The following is a 22,074-nucleotide window of genomic DNA, read 5'->3' as shown; positions in this document are numbered from 1 at the left end:
AATAATCACTCGCTGAGGTCCAATAAATGTCATAAAATCCAAATTTGCCACTTAACTTTATACAGTCTGGCCTCAAAGAAACTGGCCCATTGGATCCATCTGGAGCCTCGAACAATGAATGAAACGTCTACTAAATGGCATTTAATATCATGTTATACTGAACTTTAGCGGAAGCCGAACAGACTTGTCTGGCTTGCTGAATGACAGTTATATAGAAGTATAAATGATCAGGAGCACACGTAAAATTTAAGTGACAATCCGACTTGAAGTAGGAATGTCTGATTGTCTGTGACTGAGCTTTATTCTTGGGAGTGTCTTGTTGTTGATGAAAGGTGCATAGCATGCAGGGGTGTGTCAAGATGATACTGATAGGCAAACCCCTCCTAGTCACTATTATAGCATGTAAGGAATGCCGATTACCCTGCAGTGACTACCAGGCTGAGCATTAAGACGCCAAGGGAAACTTTTGACAGAAAGACACTTTTGTATGAACAAGCCCGACCACATTTGAAAGAAAAAGCACTCTTCAGCCACCATCAATTCTCTTGAACTGAGCTGGCAACATGCAAACATGTTGGTCGTCATTGTGGAACTGCTTGGGAGGCCTTCAATTCATTTTGGCAGTGTACATTGGGTGGCGCTGGAGCTTCAATGATAGAAATGACAATGATGGCTGCACAACTCTATTAAAAATAAATAAACACAACATATTGCCCAGGCCAAGACAAGTTCTGATGAATTTACACTCACTTAGTCAGAGGAGCAGAAATAAGTATGACCTGTTCTAATACGTTGAATGAAAGAAACAGAATGAAAGTCAATACAAAACAGACAGAAGGAAGAGCTGTGATAGGAAAACAGCAGCCAGTGGGCCAAATCCAGCACTCCAACAAAAATACTTGGACCCCTGACAATTGCTTAAATCTTCCCTACTAGGTTACACCAATAATTTTACATGATTTCTTTTTACAAATCTCTTGTCAACATAAATATAAGCCTCTTGATCTTGTGACATCTAGTACTGCTCCGTTACTAAGAAAAGCAGGCAGTTTGGATGCTTTGCGGTTCTAAAATTAAGATTAATAAATTTATGCAATTGATATAATCTGGCCTACTTGACCAGAACCGGTCTGTCAAGATCAGTACTTTCATAGTTTCATCCAACCATAAATGGGGCAGGACAGTGCCTATGTGTGGACAATCAACTATTGAGCTCTCCAGTCTTGTAGTGAAACACAATTCCTTGCTATTAGACACATAAATAAGCCTTCAGTTTTACAGATCAATGACATTCTGAATGAGTTAATAGAAAACACTGAAACAAAACATCTTGACAACACACGGGAATGTGTGTCCACCAGCCCTCTAATAAGCAATGCTGACAGAAACTGCCCTGTTCCTGACAATAAATTGAAAGTACAGGCTGACACAGTTCTTTCCAGTTAGTTGCTTGAACGCTTCAGATACCAGAGTTGCACACAATATAACAACCTATTTACAGTACTCTTTTATACCAGCCCCATTCCTGGATGCGTGTATTGCAACTGGATTTCCTCCCTGCCAGCTCTGCTCATGTTTGTTGCTTGACCCATGGCAGCATTTTGTCCTATATAGCACACCCCTCCTCCCTCCGTTTGTTCTAACTGGACAGAGCTGAGACAACCAGGGGTTAAGCGAGCAGCCTCTGGATGTGGCTGCGTCTTCAGATTACACAATTCAATGCCAAGTCCTTCTTCATTTTTTTTTTTTTTTTTTTTTTACAGACCGCCAGGACTACTACAATACACTTTAACTGAGCTGCTTTTCACTTCCAATATCTCACATGAAAACTCTCACAGCACGGTCTTTCAGCTTTATCATCACTGATACATGCTGGCAGTCCGATTCTGCGCATGATTATCCCTGAATGCTTCCTGGGTTGCTATGAGAAGAGACTATAGACCGACCCCTCTCTTGTCATTGGGCCATTGCGATGCCTCGCAGCCAATAAAGCACCACTAGGGCCTGTGTACATGTCCATCTCTCTCTCTCTCTCTCAATAAATACGAAAGCAAATCCAAGTATACATACATTTACACCACCAATTAAAAAGATGACATTAGATTAGATTGGATCCTGCAGAATAAAGCATTATAAAAATGCATTTGCAAAGTATACGTTCACACACATGCAGCGTAATATGCACATACATATGGAAATTTATGTGAAATTTGCACTGCCTGCATCTGTTTTTCATGTTCACCTTTACACTGCAGTGTGTTTTGGCCTTAACTGCCATTTTGACTGATGTTACCCAACACAGCCCCCCCCCCCCCCCGCAGTATCTTTGCTCCTCCTGCACCCTTGTGTCACCCCTGTCAGATGGTGAAAATGCAAATATTATCATAGTCATAACCTGGATTTTGCATTACTTCAGTATTTCCTTGCAGTTTGATTTTTAAGCATAAATAAACATATAATTTGCCATCATATGCATATCGGTTGAGCAGTGAGAGGATCAATAATCAAATCAGGTAATAATCAAATCAAAGGGGAAGGAGAAGAAGTTCAAGAAGGTATGTCTGAGATGAAAGGGCAGCTTTCAGTTAGGCAGAGGTCACTGGAGGAGAAAGTACTAATGAACTCTGACAGTGACGAGGCATGTAAAATCAAAGCAGTTTTAAAATAATACAGTTCTCCTTTCCAATGTCCTTTTTTTGTGTGTTTTTTGTGTGAACAACAAAGCATTTACCCGCTTTGAAAAGTATCTCTGCGTGCCAATTTTAGATCAAACTGGGAGGGGCCCTCGCTGGATGGACTTCTGCAAATTAAATGTCCAGATTTCCAACTGTGCACAGTGTGCAAAACAGCCCATCTATTTTCTATCTCTCCGATTGCTGTCTTTTCACCTCCACAAATGTCGATCTGCATTTTAAAAACAACAACAACAACAACAAAAAAGAAAACCAACCCGCGCATCAGAATAATTGCACACAGAGAGGTAATGGATGAAATAAATCAATGATTGCATCGCTCGGGTTTTTTTTTTTTTTTTTTTTTTTTTTTTTAGTCGTATGAAAATATCCCGGCAATGCTCGCGACGCAAGACTCAGGGAGGGGAGGGATGATGGAGCTAAGATGGCAGCCCAACTGAGGGTGCTGCCTCTCCGGGGTCAAGAAATATCCGAGGAGCGAATAAAACCGAATCACGACGCGGCGATTTTTGTGGAAATGAACGGTGCCGTTTCTGCTTTTCCGTGAGAAACGTCGTTATGGCTTGAGATCCTCGATTCCCCGGGAGGCAAAGACACCGTTGTTGACGCCGCGCGGCCGATAACGTCGCACCAGCGGATCGGCTCCCCAATTTTGCGCCGATAATAAACCTCCCTCCTCCCTCCACCTCCTCCGGAGGAGGACCGCGGATGCTAAAAGTGGTGTATTTCTGCAGGTCGGAGCGGACAAGTGATGTGACGTGCGGCGGATTTAAACGACGAGTAGGATTGCGTCTGATGGCTGGACTTCATCTGGCTGCGATATCCGTTGTGTGATATATGCATTGTTCTGCCAAACGATGATGTGTGCTGCGGCAGCGGCCGCCGCCGCCGCCGGTGGCGGTGGCGGAGGTGGTGGTGGTGGCGGCGGAGGCGGAGGAGGGATCCTGCCCTCCTTATCGCCGTCGATGGGGCTGGGTGTCAGGGTCATTTCTGGAGCAGGAGCCGATCTCTCCTCCGCCACGGGTCCGGGTATGGGTCCCTGCCCGACGCCCTCCGGAGCCCTGTCGGACTGTCGGACTCGGTACCAGCTTTTACTCTCGGGACGAGCCCTGGCGGAGAGATACAGACGGATTTACACCACCGCCATCAACGATAAAGAGCAAGGGATAAATCAAGGAAGGTGAGTCGGCGTGAGGAACGAAGACATCTTGGAGAGGTCTGTCATTTAAGGGGAGCTAACTGGGCTAACGACCGTAAGCTAACACGAACCGCTGGTCAGCGGTGCGTCAGGGAGCAGCCGCTCGCTATCACGTATAACTATTTTATTTTATTTTATTTTATGTGGCTTATAGGCTAGTCTTGACTTTTTTATTTTTTTTATATATCATACGAGTTCGGACGAAAAGCCAGGAACTCCTACACTTTGCTTTGCGGGGTCAGCTCGCTAAGGTAGCAACGTTGGGCTGTGACTTCCTTAGCTTGAAGCTAACAGTTAGTTCAACCCTTGTGTGTTTTTTTTTTGGGGGGGGGGGGGGTTAGTTAGCTACAAAAAAAAACCACACAAAAGAGCCATAACATAACATGATGATAATACTAGTAAACTACTGTAGGTTTTTAGTAAAAAAAACAAACAACGCAAAGCTAACTGGCTAACTGTCACAACAGCAGTTTTTGTCCGTTTGTAACGGGGTGCCACCCAGCTGAACGTAAACAAACACACCGCCCCTGTGAGACACGTTTTTATTTTTGTACTTTTAAATTTCTTTTATTCTTCAGTATTTTTGAAACCTTCGGTGCTTCGGGTTGTCACCCTTATTTTTTTATTTATTTATTTATTGAACGACACCTGGTCATTTATAATAGAGCTGTGTACGTGTGTTTAGGCCCCGACCGGCGTCACTGTTAGCCGAGCTGACGTCGCCGAGGAGCGTCGACCGTCTTTTTAAAAAAAATAAAAATAAAAAAAAAATCCTGATTTCCAACAGGAAAACACGGGAGAGAAAGAAATCCTGGCTGAGCACGAAACGAAACGAAATTGCGGCATTATTGCTCCTGTGCAGAAACGTCTCGGAGACTGTGTTTGGGTGAGGATTGTGTTGTTGGCGGAAGCGTGGAGGATAAAAGTCGTGTTGCTTTTTCTGGCATTACCGGGTAAATACAGTTACGTCATTCCAGTCGGCCTGTCAGTCAGTCAGTCAGTCTGTCAGTCAGTCTGAGTAGCCGGATCACTGCTGCATCCTCGCGCACAAACTCACGTGTTATTGTCGACTCTGCTGCTAGAAGTAACTACGAGTCCTAAATGAATAAGGGCTATATTAAAGAACAAGAGGGAAGCAAGATCAATAACTACTTCAACCTTTAAAGGCCATGTTATTTTTGAACCACCCTCCTGTCTGACACCCATCTTTTTTGTTTGTTTGTGGTTTATCTGTACTCAGAAAGAAATATTTAAGCTTTAGGAAACTGTTTTGGAAGTCCCCCACCACCTCCCCATCCAATTGTAAAAATCGGATATAGACATTTCTGTGGCACCTGATGTTGGGCCTCGGTGATATGAACAAAATCAAATCGTACAATATTTTTGACCAAATATCTTTCTGTCAACGTTGCAACAAAATTGTAGGAATCACTATTGGAGATTTTTGATAAATAATTTTCAGTAATTTGGATACGATAACTGAGTTGGTAAAGGCGAATAATAGAATTGTTTGGTAAACTCCGAAAATGACATCACTTTACTATAATTTAACCCTTTAAACCAGGAAAAGACAACACTTGTGCCATATCACGATGTAGCATTTCTAAATCTAACAGAATTTCGAGTCTCATATCATTACATGATAAAATAATTAAGTATTTTGATCGGTAAGACTCACTCACTATCCCAGCCCTTACAAACTGTAAAAGGCAGTCGTGAAATATATATATTTTTTAAAAATCATTATTGAGCAAAAAGTTGCTTAGGATGCACTTCTAACACTTTTAACATGGCAAATCAACAGCAGATTGAAGATGTATTGCTTGTCTGTGTATAGTAATGGTTTTGTTGTCCATTTGTGGCCCGTAGTTCCTCGTATTGACAGCAAGACATGTAAGTGAAACTGACAATAAAAAGCCAATGTCAAACACGGATTTCATTGAGAGTTCAAAACTGTCAAAAGGTCAATTGTGTGCTTGTTTTGGAACTATAACGAAATGTGGAACACTAAATGTAAATCTACTACCACACTCAGGACCGTTAGGTAGAGTTTATTGCACTTGAAAGGAACTGTACTTTGTGAGCTGCATAAGATTGAAACTTGACTGAAAATGAAAGTGAAAGTGACTGCTATTAAAGACATGTGGAATGGATTCAAGGTTTTAAAACCTAAATAATTTGAAGAAAGGATTAGTGAAAATATGTTTTACCTCCTTTTCTCCTCACGTCATAACAATATTAGATAATAAGGGCTTGTGATAATATAACCAAATGCATTAACTGTTATGCTATTTCTTAAAAAAAAAAAAAAAAAAAAAAAAGCTCTAACCATTATTACTGTAGTGGTAAACATTCTTTTCTCATTTGATTAACAGGAATAGACTCACAATTTCATATGAAATCTAGCTCTTGCTTCGATCTGGTATGAATGAATGTACCTACTGTCTGTAAGTCACTTTGGCCAAAAGCGTCTGCCTAATGTAATAGTGTTTTACTGTGTGCTTCCAGGGGAAAGAAGGCTTTGAGTAAGAAGAAACTGAAAAGGCGACAGAAGATCAAGTCAAAAGTCAAATCAAGAACAAAGGTAAGAGATGCTTTACTTTCTTAACCAGCGATGGCACTATATTGCACTTTCACTTCTACGTGAACCTACTGTTGCTGTATTTATATTTGTATGTCTTTAAACACATATGTTTAAAAGGGGTGATAAGATCAAAGCTATGCTGTATGAGGGCTTTTTGTTTGAAACAATATTCATCATTTTACCTAAATTGTAAATGTCTTGATAAATACACAAGACATAACACCATGTTAAACATTTTAAATCACAAGCAGGAGACATATTTATTAGTGGGATGTAATCATGCCCAAAATTCCTTCTTAATGCATTTCTCAAACGTCAATGTGTACATGAGGTATTTAATTTATTTCCCTTCTACTATTGAAAACATGACTGTCAGATTTAATTTGCAACTGTCACCGCCTTATGTTTTGCACTGATTAATCCTTACAGCTAGTTGGAATCTACTGAATGAGCTTAACAGATTGAGGATAAGATTAAAGACGAGGTTAGTCTTTGCAATCCTGACGGTGTTTGGCAGAAACCCTGCTCTCATTGGTGGCGTTGGTCAGGTGCCAGTGAGCCCATCCACACTTGAAGCTGGAGAGGTGGATAGGCAGAATGCGAGACACATGGGAGTGGCTCTGACTTGTGCATGATGGCCTGTTGCCGAGCGACCTAATGTGTTCCACATCTCCACGGCAACAGTTGCCTGCATCCATCTCCTTCATCCAAAGAGGGAACCTAGCCGGCATCGGAGGATGAGGTGGTGCTTTTGCCTGTGATGCAGACTTTGCAGGGCCATCATAGTTGATTCTGAAGCTGCGACAACAACCACAATTCCCTTACATTATACTGAGTCATTTCCTTTCTGTTTTTCTCTTGAGAGTGTAGTCCCTCCCCCCCACCCCCCTTTTTGTTTTTCTGAGAGTCTGAATTTGGATTTTCCTGCTGCTGGCAGGCAGAGATGAGAGAGATTAATGTGTTAGTATCAGAGAAGGACACACTGGCTCTATTTTGACTTTGTCATCTTTCACCTCAAAATTGTTCCAGACAAGAAACTTGACATAGAATGGGCTCGTCAGATAATTTCTCTTCAACTTGACTTGTTCAGAGATTTGACGTTCTGCAACATCACAGGATTTTCTTTAAAGACAGAAAACTGAGTGGCAGGCAAGGCTGGCTAACTGGCTGGCAGGCAGGCGTAAAAACGTGGGTTGCTACACGGACAGTCATGCTGTATTTGTATGTGTTGTGCTCCCTCTTGCTCTGTCACGCCTTTGACACTAGTATAGTCAGACAAGTGTGTGGTTTGAAAGCTCTTCTTCTCCCCTTTGTCTGCTTGTGTGCTTATAAATGTGAAAGTAGAATGACAACAAAAGGCAGCGTAAACACTTATTATCCTAATGAAGAGGGTGATGTAACGCCTTGTGTACAGGCAGACGCATGTGATTGGTCTTCTTTTAAACACTGTCATTAGAATAACAATGTAATGCTGCAAAATGCTGCAGTCCAAAGAATACCATCAAAAATCCATGCAATGTCTTTATAGTCTATAATATATCAAGAAAAAAAAACCAACAGCGGAAGTGAAAGTGATTCTTCACCAAGTCAGTTGGCCGATACCAAGTACCTGGGAATACTTTATCAAATGAGTAATTCATGCTGTGACCAGCCTACCATAAAACCTTCTGGGAACCCTCCACACATACACCACCACTCACTGATGTGCATCAGCCGTAGCGCTTGCTTGTACTATGCACTTTATACTTTTATGCTTTTTAGGTTTTAATTTAGGAGTGTGTGCCTCTTTGCATTGATTGCCCCATTTTGAATAAGCAAAGTAACTGAATTGACAGAATGAGATGCTTACATATCTTAAACATACCAAAAAAAAAAAAAATTTCTACAAAAAAAATGTAATCCATATGCAGCTATTCTGCATTAGCATGACATAATTTAGAGGGAATTCAGTACCACCCAGATTATTTCTCTTCTGTGTATCAGAATATTCAAACTGTAGTGTCTGCAAACTAGTGGTTATTTCAATAATACTTGTGCTTGGGAAGGTCAGATGGCTGCTGCTGCTGCTGAAAACGGTTCGAAAAAAAGATTGTAGTCATAATTTAAAAATGTTAGAGGAAAAAAAACCAACAATCTGAGCCTTGGACTTTGGTGTTGAAGGTTGAGCAATTACACGCACATCCACCACCCTGACTTCCATGTCCTCCCTTGTTATTGTGCTATATAAATATCACTACTGCATTTGAATTGATTATTAACATCAGCTTCTAATGCATCATGGCTGCATATATATATATATGTAATTGGTTTTAGACTGAAATAAATATCAGGTGGTAAATGTAGCACACAGGACATTATGCCTGCCAAGAAGGGAGGGAAATTATTACATATGACAAAACACATAGGTTCAGTGTATCAAGATCATGTATCATACAATCCTATAGAGCAGTCTCAACCATCAGCCGAGTCAAGACCCACATATTTTATATTTTTACTTGGATTTGATCAGCAAAAAAGATGGCAGGGATTCACAATGCCTTCGTGCACTGTTTAAAACATGAAATAAGCCAAAAACTGCAATAATGATAACAAAAAGAAACAGCAATGGCTTCTATACGCACACTGCCACATGGGAAGTGCATGTCCTTCAAAGTAAAAGCACAACAGTGGAAATTATGTAGACCTCAAAATAAAAGTAAAAGGACTTTTTCTTCCCTCAACTTTTATTTCAGGCACACATACACGACCCACTCTGAATGGCCCAGCGCCTCCTAATATAGACCCTCTGTCTCTTTTTTTAACTTCTGAAAAAGACAGAATCAATATAGATCATATCGATTGTTGTATAATCGTTTTTTTGCCATTGGTAAATAGCATGGCTAGTGACCCCAGTCTGTGCCTCTCACGTATTGACATAGTGTGACACTCGAGTCACAGTTAAGCAATCTGGAATATAAATGCATAGCAATGCTTGTAAAACCCACCAGGTTATTTAAAAACACTTAGTGAATGGTCTGGAGAAAATATTCAATATAGTGAACAATTAAAAATGGCCTATTTTCCCAGTTGTGACAAGTTGTGATGTAAAATGGTTGCTACCTTGATAGGAAGCAGATTCACAAGAATGGGTAGAATTTTTTTGTTTTTTTTGTGCAAAGGTCAGAAGTGGTTTTCATCCAGATGATTAAGAGTCGTTGAAGATTCTGAAAAACAACCCTCAAGGTTTTTCAAACATTTCTGCATAGTTATCTTTCAGAGGAACAGATACTCAGCTCTGTGACATGAATGTAACACTAATACCGAAGAGGCGCAAACACATTGGCAAATTATAGTCAAAGCTCAAGTCTTTGTACAGACAGTCATGGTCTTTTCTAACATCATGAGTGATTATTGAATTAATTTTAGTCATTTCAATATTTGCCGAGTAAATTTCGTATTTAACTCGTTTGCCATGGTGGTGCAAACTAACAGTCCCTCTGTTGAAGCCTCTGCTCTAGAAGACAGTACTTTTATTCATGTTTTTTTAAATATTTTTCCATAAAGCCAGCCAGCTAAAATGTGTAGCTGTCTTTTAAGCGTGATCAGGAGTCTGTAGCAGCTTTTTCTAAGGCTTTTAGATGGCCATAAAGTCATCAGCTGAGTGCAGACAGAAATACAAAAGGAAACTATCACATGAGCAGTGGGTTTGGGTCATGGGTTAGTGCTATCACAAAGTGAGCAGAAAACCACAAACATCAGCAGATCAATCGGCTTTGCATACTTGGATGTGCCTTTTCTCATGTGCATCATGACATAGCTTGTAATGATGTTTCTGACGATGTGACGTCAAATACAGTTTTCACTTTGTGAGTGCAAAGACCCTGTGTTTCATCCTCATGTAACAAACCGAACTGACGTAGTGTAAAAAGTAGTCTAAAATGGTCAATTGCGTTAACATGTCAATTCACCCTGTTCATGAACATCAGGGGCTGTGTGAGCTGGAAAGACTTGGATAACCGGCACTTGACAGTAACAGCTGCCAGGTTGCCATTGGCAACCATTTTGAGAAATTGGCAACCAATTTGTGGCCCTTTGTTGCCATCCTTGGCAACCACTTTTTAACATATGGAAAATAAGGACAGCAAAACAAACAAATAAATATTTCATATTTTTCACATTTCACAGTGATATTTGAATATTGCTGTAAGAGTCAGAACTGGAACACTTCAATGCTGCACATGTGTTGCTGCATTTACTTTCGTGTGCACAGTTTGAAGATGATGTCGACGCAAAGTAAGTGGTTAGAGTGTGACTAAAACAGTTTGAGAAATTTTTCAACATCACAAACAAATGTGAACATTGATTCCTAATTACTCAAAAAATACAGTGACTAAAAGTGGCAACCATATTTTCAGTTTCGGCAAACAAAAGCGAATGCCTGGTTTCCAGCTTTTTAAACATACAAACATTAAGTACATTCAGATGATTAATTACTGCAGTAAGCCAATTTTATTCCTGTATTTACAAATATTTTTTATAAAACATAGCATGAGGAGACGCAACCAATTTTGGTCTAGTTTCAGTACATATTCTTTAGTGAATGCATGTTGAATCTGGGGCTTCAGATGCTGGTGGCCCAGCACCCTTTGGGTAATTGTGGATTACATGTGTTGCCTTTAACCTGTGATCATAGTACTCTTTATTTTTTATTTTTTTTAAAATACGAAAAACAGAAACCGAAATTATCTAGCAGAAATATCTCATTTTATCACATGAATGTTGGGTCCAATAAAAATAAATCCTCTCATATTTATTTTCCCTTAGAATTTGTATTGATTTTTGTTTAAACTGTTTCCCATCAATGGAGACAAACTAAATATTGAATAAAGAATATAATATATTAGACAGCAGATCAGTCAGACAGGAATTTAGTAGGGACTGTCCTTGTACATACAACCCAGAAACCCTGAGTTTCCTATCACGTGCTCAGCTTCCAGGATTTTGGCCTTTACCTCACCCTTTTGTTTTGCTGTCATCTCCAAAGAAATATTTGTTTTCCTCCATTGCTGCATGAGTTTACGCTATCATAGCGTTTCTGTGCTCTAAATGGTGTTAAGTACAGGCAGTGTGCTCGTTTGTTAATTCTGTACAGTCACTTGGTCATGGAAACTACTGTAGTGGGAAGACTAGAGAGCAGTAGACAGCACTGTTAGATGAGAGGGGAGCTAATATCCTCCCCACTGGTTTGAGCTGAGAATGAATGACCCCCCCCACCCCCCTTCCGCCCCCGCCCCCCCACCAAACAGATGACATCACCCTCCGTGACTGTGATGCCAAAAGCGCAACACTGCAAGAGAGGCACAATCGATCAATGTGATTCTCTAGAGGTTGCCTCAGGACTGTAGTTAAAAATGTCTCGCTTGGTGGGATGGAGAAAGCTTATCCGTTAGTTAGTTCATTTAGTTTCTCTGTGGACTGTGTCTCTAATTGTAATGATTATTTAAATTTAAGAGCTTAAGCTAAGGATATTATTGTAAATTCGCCCCACTGGCTCATTTATATCAATGAGGGTGGACTAGATGTTACAAACACCTCTTAGTTCAAGAGGAGGGTTGAACCTTGTGATAGTTCTGAAAATGATTCAACTTTACTTAATCAGGAAGTTGCATTGAGATAGTGATGTCTTTTGAAAGTGAGACTTGTGAACAAAATAGACTCACAAGAGCACAATCGGCAAACAAAACAACACAACTATACACAAGTAGGAAATTAATTGATACCGTTACAAGGCTCATAAAAAGCATCAAATAATAAGGCTGTAAAATCTCTAAGAGAAATATCAGACTGAGGGCTGTTTGTAGTTTGTTCCATTTAGAAATGACTTGAAACCAGTTCTGCCAACATTAGTGCATATTTCAGGGATATCTCAGGTGAAGTGGTTACTGGATCATGTGCTGGAGTTACTAGATTTAAATAAGAGAAAAGATGGGAGGTACTTTGGAGGCTTCAATAGTAGAGCTTTATAAATGAATAACATGAGATGGATATTTCATTTTGATAGTAAGGAAGTCCATCCAACCATGTGATACAGAGAACAGTGATTTGTGTGAATTTATCCTTCGTGATAAATTCAATGCATTGTGTTGATATACACATACAAAATGTCTGTTCATGATGATTTTTTTTTTTTTTTTTACCCAAAATAGATATTTTTGAAAAATCTACAGCCATCTATTATTTGTACCCACTTTATCCTAAACAGGGTCAATAGGGGGCTTGAGTCTATCTCAGCTGACTTTGGGTAAAGATAGGTAATACCGTGGAGAGGTCCCAAGTCCATCACAGGGCCAACAGTAAAAGACATTTACACATTTGGCCAATTTAGAATCAATAATTAATCTAACATAGATGTTTCTAGACTGTGGGAGGAAGCCAGATAAATATTGGCTGTCATTTACATCAGTGGCTACGAGAAGTGGCAAGTTTGTTTCATGTTTTTACAATCTGCACAGCATACTAGACTTGAATCCTCAAACCTTCATTTTGGAGATTCACCAGAAACATTTCAACAGAGGGACAAAATTCAAATGGGCAAAGCCAACGTTTTGGATTTGTTCATTCCACTTCTCTCCTGTCAACTGAAAGAACTGTGGTGAATCTTCATCCTAGTGTTTGTTTTTTAGTAAATATCTTTAGTACAATGTGATTTTACTTAAATTCAGCTTAAGCTAAATGGTTTTCGAACTAATTTGTGTTCACTGGATTTGCTGAATATTGGGCAATTTATTTTGTAACAGGAAAAAATTATCTCGAAATGGGGAAACATTTGTCCAGTGTGGATAAAAATGAGAGTCCTGAGGAGAGAGTCCAAAGCAAAAAGAGGAGTTATTTGTTTTCACAGCTGTGTCACTGACTAGACATGACGTCAATGATAGAACTAATTATAAAAAGACTTGTGTTCAACAGAGGTTAAACACTCTCAACCTGTTGTGATTTTTATCGTTTCGTTTCAGTTGAAATGTAACAGATAACACCTGCTCAGAGTTCCTCAGGTTTATGTTCGTCTGTGACGTGACTCTCCTTGTAAACCGGGATGAGAAATTGCTCCACTTGTTGTGGTCAGCAGGCATGTCCTTTGGTTAGGGGTATCATCAGTGGGTGTACTTTAAATTGCCTCTTAAATAACTGCATGAGTCATAACCAGTCGACAGACGCGAACCAAAATGGATGAATTACCTGCCTGTCCAAGTGACACCATGAAAATGATCAACTGGTTTTTTAATTGTGCCTTCAAAGTGCTTTTACAAAATAGCATTTCAGTAAAAAGATGTCAACATTTAAAATGAGGGTTATTTGTTTTGTGGACTAAGGGAACTGAATCTTCACATACAGAACTGACATTGCTGTTTATAAATGACTGTGTGTTGTGCTGAATAGCTTATTGATGCACCAAATGATATCATACTTGTGATCACCATGAAAAGGTTCCGCTGGGTTTGCTTAACCACCTCTCTCTGCTGTTTTTCCCCGCAGGCCGAGAGTCTCGATGGAGCCCTCTGCGTGCCGGACATCAAGCTGCACAGCAACCCATCTGCGTTCAATGTCTACTGCAACGTGCGGCACTGCGTGCTGGACTGGCAGCAGAGAGAGGCCTCCCTAGCGCTGGCCTCCAGGAGCTCGGTGCAGAGCGGCGACTCAGACAGCGAGGAGGAGGAAGAGTACCGCGAGCCAGCCGTGAAGCTGCCAAAGGTACGAGCAGGGGAGTTGTACTGGCTGCTTATGTGGTGGTTAGCTGCGCTCGGCAGGAGACAGCCTTTGCTCTCAGGGGATTTTCGAGATGCACTGCTCCTTTTAAGGCGCATTCTTTTTTTTTTTTCTTACAAAAGGTTTGAAACCCCCATCTTGTGAGGATTTTCCCCAACCCCTCCTTCTTCTTTGTGTGCCTGAAGATTATCTTATCTTTCTCTGTCTTACGCTGTCACTTTTTAATCACAGTGTGCACAACACCTTGGAACCAAGTACATTTTTCTTTATCTGTAATAATGTTGTCTAATTCTGCTTTCAAAATCTGTAGTATGCTGTATGCACAACAGAATATTCTTATGAAATTAAAATGCACTGTCACGTAGACCTAGTCCTATAAATGCTGTATTATGAGAGGCAGGGCAATTATCTTGGACTTTACTAGCCTGGTATTACCAGACCAACATTTACTCCTTGTATAGTATACAGTAGGCCTGGTAGGTCACGCTACATTAGAGATCATTTCCAGTCATTACACCCAATAGGGTGTAGACTTCCGGTTCTTTTCCTTGGAACAGCCTCTAACCAATCAGCTTTAACCACAATATACCATATGTTTTATTTCAACGTTAATCACACTTGGCCCCCCCCTCTGTTCGCTGATTTGTCTGCCCTTCAGAGTGGCTATTTAAACTTTAATATGTACAGGGTTTCCAGGCTATAATCACAGCGAAGACTAAAGCTGTAAGCCATAGGTGGGCAGAGGCAGGCCAGTTGCAAAGATGAAGGGTTAACATTATGGGTGTTTGCTGAAACAGTGAAAGGTTGCTGCTTTATGGTAGCAGCACGATAACGAATCTGAGGATTTACCTGCTTGTCATGCAAGTGAGGCAGCAGATGATGATGCCATCAAATTACCTGAATTATGCCCTACGTGCTCTTGTCTGTCATGCACTCTGTGTTACTACAACAGGACAAACCTTTTTACAGTGTGACAACACAATCGTTGAACAACTGTATGCGTGCTTGCTGTTCACCACGGTGCTGGTAAGCAGCTAATCACAGAACTGTTGCAGATGGTTAGGTTTAATTTGCGAGCTCATTATGGTAAACTGAGAAGGCTGTAGAATTTGATCCTCTTTCAGAAAAATTAAATGAGCCACTGATGTTAAATATATATATATATATATATATATATATATATATATATATATATATATATAGTTTTTTGGGGGGGGTAGTTAGTTTTAATCTCCGCCTACTAACAGTTGCGAACAAACCATATGATGAGAATCTTTGCTGTGTCTGCGTTTCAAATAAGTAACACTGACAAAGTGACTGTAAGCCTTGATGAAGTATTTTTTTTAAAATTTTTTAACAGTATTATTTTTAAGATCTGCAACATCTGTTACCTATGTGTTAATTTATACCGATTCAGTTTTTGTGTATTGTTATTTTTTCATATGGCAGTATCTTTTGTACTTTTCAGTATTAGTTACACACTAATACTGAGCGCTCACTGTTACAAAACAAATTGTTCACTATGATAGGAAAGGACAGCAGATACTTATTTGATTCAATAACAAGCCCGCTGATACAGAGAGGGGGAGAGAGATTGGCATCCTTTTCTAGGCCAGACTCCTTTGCATGCCTCTCTTCTCCACACAGCCAAGTGGGACTGTCATTATACGAAATGATAATGTTGGCTATTCGTATACCGTTGACTGCTAACCGAATGTAGATTGTTTTACTACAGGGTGATGAGGCCATGCTATTAAAAGTAAACATCAATATGTTAAAGACAGAGATTTCTTGTTGACTGTATTTGTACAATGTTTGTACATTTGCGGTAGAAAAAGGCATCACAACTAGTCCGGCAGTGTGACGTTCATGAGCTGATCGAAATGTGCCTCTTTCTGTGTGTCTGCAGATCATCGGCATCGGCCTGTGTGGGGTCTTTGAGCTGATAAAAGAGACCCGGTTCTCTCACCCTTTACTGTGCCTGCGCAGCCTGCAGGCCTTGTTGGACATGCTGCAGGGACAACAGCCTGAGGGCTTCCAGACTGAGCCTCCTGATGTGCTAGGTAAAGCTAAAAAAAAAAGAATTTATTTGGTGCATGCGTACACTCCAAGTCACTCCAACGCAATAGCCGTGCAACAACTTGTCTTTGTGAAGCTAAAAATGTTATTTAATTGACCCTGTCAAAGACATATTGTTACGATCTAATGGTTGTTTTGAGGCAGTAGATAGTTGCGGTGTTGTATTAGATTTGCAGTTTGTTTCTAATGTTTTGTTTCATATACAGCATGCCTAGTTTACTCTTTTTACAAATGCCTAACCTCTCCACCACCTACTTGCCTTGTCAGAGTCTCTGTTCCAGCTGCTGCTGGAGACCACGGTGCGCAGCACAGGGTCCAATGACCCGACAGGACAGGCCATCACTGCCCTGTCCTGCGCCTGCCTCTTCAGTCTGGTGGTGGCCTGGGGAGACACAGGCAAAATCCTGCAGGCCGTCTCTGCAATCCTCACCAATAATGGCAGCCACGCCTGCCAGACAATACAGGTAATTCACCAATTCAAATAAAGCACGCTTAATGTAGCGCCTTGACTGTCGTATTGTCGGTGTCTTTATCTTTATTTTGCATATCTGGCAAAAATAAAGTATGATCAATATCAGCCCGCACCGTGCTTTCCATTTTAGCTATTTTCTTTGAATCAGGTGTTACAATCTTAGTTCGTACTGATCACCTGCATCTGTAATAGTGACTTTGAACAGCTTTTGTCTTGGAAGAAGATTTTTACGTGATCCAGGTGGTTGTATTTGGTAAAGCGCAAGCTTGGAAAGACAACTTTTACATCCCTTGAATTTGAATTATGCTTTCTAAACAAGCTTTGCCATGGAACGTGTGTCTTTCTTTACTTCATTCAAGTTTTCCTTCAAGATTAGTAAAAATGCTTTTGATCACCAAAGTGCAATTTGGGGTGGATAAAGCAACCTTTGGTCGCTTCGTGCAGAGAGACTCGGAGCAGTGTGTGGGCAGCAAAATTGAGTTTTGGAAAATGTCAAGCCGCTCCAATCCTCCTGTTTGATTATGTTACCCTGACTGCATTCTTCCGCCAATTAGCTGTTTGGTTCCATTTCTTGTTTGTCCTCTCTGTCTCCTCTCTTTCTTTTTTTATTGTGTCTGTTTTGTATCAAAACCGTTCTTGCAAAATCTTTTATAACTTAAACAGTCAGTACTAAATAGTGGGAAGGCTTTGTGACTAAAAACCATGTCTCACCTTTACCTGCATATCAATAGAATTCTTACACTGTGTCAGGGTTGTAGAGGGAATACGTAGGCGCACATGTTTCATCCATCACAGACACAGGTCTGTGTTTTGCTCCTGCTTCTGTATCTTTTAGGTATTGACTGGATTGTGAATCATCACAATGGCAGGCAGGATGCCGAGAAGTGTGGGCTTTCATGCTGTGCATGCCTTTGTGTGTGTGTCGGCTTTTGTTTGCTTGTGTGTAAACGGTGAGATCATTGGTATGTGTAATTGCTGCCATGGAAATGAGTGTGCGTGAAAATGGATTGAGATGGAATCAAAGTAGGGCAAATATACAGGTAACCACGGTCTCAATTACTAATATCAGACTTTGACTCAATCAGCAAGAGTTCTTACTTTTTAGAGCTCTTCTTCCTAAATGTCACCAGGTACCCACCATACTGAATGCACTACAGAGGAGTGTGCAGGCTGTCCTGGTGGGAAAGATTCAAATCCAGGATTGGTTTGGAAATGGCATCAAACGTGCGGCTCTCATGAACAAGTGGGTCCTAAAAGAAGTGGCCATCGATGAAGATGAGCGCTGTCTTCTACAGACTGATGGGTCCTTCCTGTACTTGCTCTGCAAAGATGGACTCTACAAAGTGGGCTCTGGATACAGTGGTACTGTCAGGGTATGTAACACGCTGAGCTGTATGCCATCTCAGTCCAACGGTTTCCCTCTATGCCCAAATTTTCAATTTTCAAAAACTGAAATATGTACTTTCATAAATTTTTACTCATTCTTAAGAAAAATAAACTATTCTTAATATCAGTAGCTTTTTTTTTTTTTTAGCTCATAAAACATTAATGTTTTGGCTTAAGAAAACCACAATGCTGCTTTAATTCTGAATGTTTTCCCGATGACTTGGATATGTTATTTTGCCAACATTAAACACCAGTGTTTATCTGGTGCTTTATCATTTGCCAGATTTTAATTAGGGCTTGTCGGCACGTGTTTTTGTTGGCTCACATGTATGTGATACCCCACAGGGCCACGTGTACAACTCCACGTCCCGAATCAGGAATCGAAAGGAGAAAAGATCATGGCTGGGCTTTGCTCAGGTAAGTAGAGGAGATTCAATTGAGACGTATACAAATGATTCCGTTAAGTCAGCTTTTGAGTTTACATTAGGAATTGTAGATCATCAGCAGCGTTGGTGTTGTGTCTTCAGGGGTACTTGTTGTATCGGGATACGAGTAACCACAGTATGTCGGCCATCAAGATCAACCCTGAGACTCTGGAGCACGAGGGGACGGTCACCATGCCAGGTGCTGAGAAAACACTTTTGTTAGCTGGTATCAAAAACACCTCCTTTGAGTTTAATATTCCCTCTAATAAAATACAAGGTATATTCACCGTTGCTTCTCTTTTTGCAGGTCAACATTCAGACGGACAGAACATCATCTTCACAGATGGGGAGTTCATCAACCAGATCGCTGCCTGCAAAGATGTAAGTTTAATGTTGCTGCTTAAGCTCTTCATCGACTCAATAGTAAAGTGCCTCATCTGTCTTGGTCTCCTCAAAAAAAGAAAAATTTTAACTTTAAAATGAAAACGGTTTCAACAGGGGAAGTTCTCAGTGAGATCAGGAGTTCCCCTACACGCATAAATAACGGCAGAAAAAAACTGCTGTACTGGCTACGTCTGCTGCAAACATGTGCAGAAAGCTGGCTTTATTATGCACTTACATGCTTTTATTGTGAAATTTCAGTATTGTTGGACTTCCTTCCATAGTCACTGATTTTGTCACCCTGAACTACATCCCAGCAGTTAAGTTTTGCTCTGATAGAGTCAATCACAGAGAAGTCTCTCCAGATTTTGTGCCAAGTTGTCTGACTTGAAGAGAAATGAAAAAGATACTGACACCATCATTATACATGGTTATCCTCTTGGTAATCTGTATACACACTCGAGTGCAATCAAACCCTCCAGCTCCACAATGTTGTTTTTATTTATCATGTTTGCAGCTGAGCAAACTCGCTGTCTCTTATTATGTGTGATTTCCCTTTTTTTTTGTTAGTTGAAATGAGGTTTGTTGTTCCTCTTGACTTGCCCCGGGAAGCATCTGTCACTCCCTCACTCTAAGAAGGATCCTCAGCTGATCACCAGCTGTGCCAAAGAGGGGGATGTAGCTGTGTCTGGGCTTGTGTGTGTCGTGTATCGTGTGTGTGTGGGTGTGGGTGTGGCAGCGAGGGCAGTGGCACCACATGTGGGTATTCTCCAGAGAGCTTAATCTCACGAGCAGTTATCTGCATAAGCACTCTGTAATGTGAGTGGGGGAGGGGAGTTTGTGGAACCATACATCCTCTGTAGCAGCGAGGCTGTTTCTGGGCTAATCAAGGGGGGGGGGCATACTATATGGGCGGAGGATGGGAGAGCTTTCAGAAGCTGCATGCATTTTTAGTGAGTGGCCAGCAGATGCAACCGCTGCCCACACCAATTTACAGGCACAATTTGATGATTTCACAGGCGCATGTGCTCTGCGCTGCTGGAAGGAAAGCACAGCAGATGAGTCTGCCATCAACACCACACCGAGAAAACCAGCCCAGCCCAATGCAACCCTTCATACATTTTTTTATATCCCTCTGATCTCTTTATTATTTCCTTTGATGTTTCCCTATCTTTTACTCTTCTCCTTCTCTGTAGAGTGTCAGTTTCGGTCACATCTCCAGCAGTCTTAGCATCTCTTATGCGATATGCACTGACAAGGCGGGGGTTTTAAGTTTGCTATATGTGATGCGCTCTGCATTAAGTCAAATATGGAGCTATGGAGACATCTCTCCCTTCATGCTGTTGTTGACATAAATAGGCTTTTAATACTTATTTTCTAATACCGAGCCACACCCTCGATAGATTGACCCAAACATATGGCAGCCCTTGTCGGTGGGTTATCCATCAGCCTAATTAAGTTGCAATTAATATGTTAATGCGGCACATTAGTTATACGTATATGTTTTGGGGATGAGGCCCAGTTGTAATGACTGAAGCAAGGGATACGTGTCCACACTGTTGCAATGTTGTGTCATGGAACTAATCGCTGTTTCCTCCTCTTGGCCCTGACTCCTGCAGGATGGTTTTGTGGTGCGGATCTATACTATGAGTTCAGACCCGGCCCTGCAGCAGGAACTGCAGCTGAAGCTGGCAAGGAAATGTCTGCACGCCTGCGGCATCTCTCTCTTTGACCTGGAGAAGGATCTGCACATCATCAGTAAGTGATTCAAAATGCTCTAATATTTGTGGGTTGTCATTGTCATATGCTTTTTGTACACCTGATACAGCCACTTCATACTGTTTGTATGTTTTTCTACAAGGTGGAAAATGTGTCAGCAACTGTTGAAAACACAGAGGATGTAAAAAGCAGTGTACTGTCCAACCTTGTCTCCTTGTGTATTTGCCTCTAAATAGTATGTTCTCTCAGGCACAGGCTTTGATGAAGAAGCAGCGTTGCTTGGAGCAGGCAGGGAGTTTGCTCTGATGAAAACTGCCTCGGGAAAGGTGAGAGTGGTGGTGTGTCTAAAATGTTTAACCAAAAATGAAAGCTCGCACAGCTTCAGCTGCTGAGCTTAAGTGCTTTTGTCTTGCTAATGACAGATCACACATTTTAGAGGGCAAACCTGTGTTGTAGAAAGCTACATGTTTTCTCCCCTCACAGTGACCACATGAAGCTCATCGTACTACATTAACATTCCCGTTGTTCATAACATCTGTATATAGTTAGCCACAGTCAGATTTTCCAAGACCAGGCTGCATTAGGCCTTATAGTAAGACATGTTTTATGTTTTAGAAATATGTGGTTTCCCTTTTAGCTCAATTGTCTTAAATATCTAGAATTATTGTGGGTTTTTTTGTGCTCTGGACCCAGCCCTTGTTAATGGTTAAATGCGTGCATAAGGCCTATAAAGTGGCATCCCTGCTTAATTTACCGCATGTCGTCAGAGTATTTCCCCCAGCTAAGCAAAGGCTCTTGCCTTCAGTGCAATGTCAGCTTCCTGGGAAACACAGCAGAGGACACTGCATTTACCAGCATTTGGATACAAGTAGAAACCCAAACATAAAACAGTATTAACACAAATTTTTTTAAAAAGGTAGATGAAACATCATAAATATTGTGTTTGACTCTGTTAAACAGCAGGATCTTTGTAAACTAGCAAAGTAAGGGCCCTGTCCCTGTTCTGGTACAATGCTTTGTTGATTTTTTTTTTTTTTCACATTTATCACATATTATCTAAATGAGAGCAGAACTATGTAGGTGGTTTGGGGTGTGTTGCAGGGTGTGGCTGTTTGTGCCTTTTACTGTAGGTGTGGTGCAGTGCGCTTCTTTTGTAGATAGCAGTCTAGGGCAGTCGCCTGTTGCACATTTCAATGTCTGCGTTGAGGCCTAATCTCGCGCCGCACTTTATCTACAGATTACCTGAACACACACCAGCTGGATGGGTAAAAATAGGAGCAACCGACTTGTATCTTGGCACAAAGTTCTCTCATCACTTGAACTGGACATTTGGGCAGGGGCATGTGATATTATAGACAAATGTCAAAGGCCCGCTGGTTATGGCTTACAAGCTA

General features: G+C 40.9%; 1 protein-coding gene across 18 annotated transcripts in view; it reads left to right on the top strand.

Moving 5' to 3' along the window:
• mycbp2 (MYC binding protein 2) overlaps window positions 1–22,074 on the top strand; it is a 66,895-nt gene that overhangs the window by 3,822 nt on the left and 40,999 nt on the right. For 16 of the 18 annotated variants that reach the window (XM_069707007.1, XM_069707017.1, XM_069707001.1 and 13 more), the window contains exons 1-11: window positions 3,084–3,873; window positions 6,400–6,475; window positions 13,988–14,203; window positions 16,128–16,281; window positions 16,565–16,761; window positions 17,900–18,142; window positions 18,501–18,572; window positions 18,683–18,779; window positions 18,888–18,961; window positions 20,581–20,719; window positions 20,930–21,006. In XM_069707007.1, coding sequence (XP_069563108.1) covers window positions 3,551–3,873; window positions 6,400–6,475; window positions 13,988–14,203; window positions 16,128–16,281; window positions 16,565–16,761; window positions 17,900–18,142; window positions 18,501–18,572; window positions 18,683–18,779; window positions 18,888–18,961; window positions 20,581–20,719; window positions 20,930–21,006 — 1,668 coding nt within the window. In that variant the 5' untranslated portion in view covers window positions 3,084–3,550. Of the gene's footprint in view, window positions 1–3,082; window positions 3,874–6,399; window positions 6,476–13,987; window positions 14,204–16,127; window positions 16,282–16,564; window positions 16,762–17,899; window positions 18,143–18,500; window positions 18,573–18,682; window positions 18,780–18,887; window positions 18,962–20,580; window positions 20,720–20,929; window positions 21,007–22,074 lie in introns of those variants that run through there. The other 2 variants (XM_069707006.1, XM_069707000.1) reach the window with 2 other exon arrangements.

The sequence above is a fragment of the Brachyistius frenatus genome, unplaced genomic scaffold (genome assembly GCF_029030835.1).
Source record: "Brachyistius frenatus isolate BFR_SWC_R1_liver_20210118 unplaced genomic scaffold, ASM2903083v1 Contig_66, whole genome shotgun sequence".
Lineage (NCBI taxonomy): Eukaryota > Metazoa > Chordata > Actinopteri > Embiotocidae > Brachyistius > Brachyistius frenatus.
The sequence above is the reverse complement of the archived record's forward strand: the minus strand, read 5'-3'. Positions and strand labels throughout refer to the sequence as shown.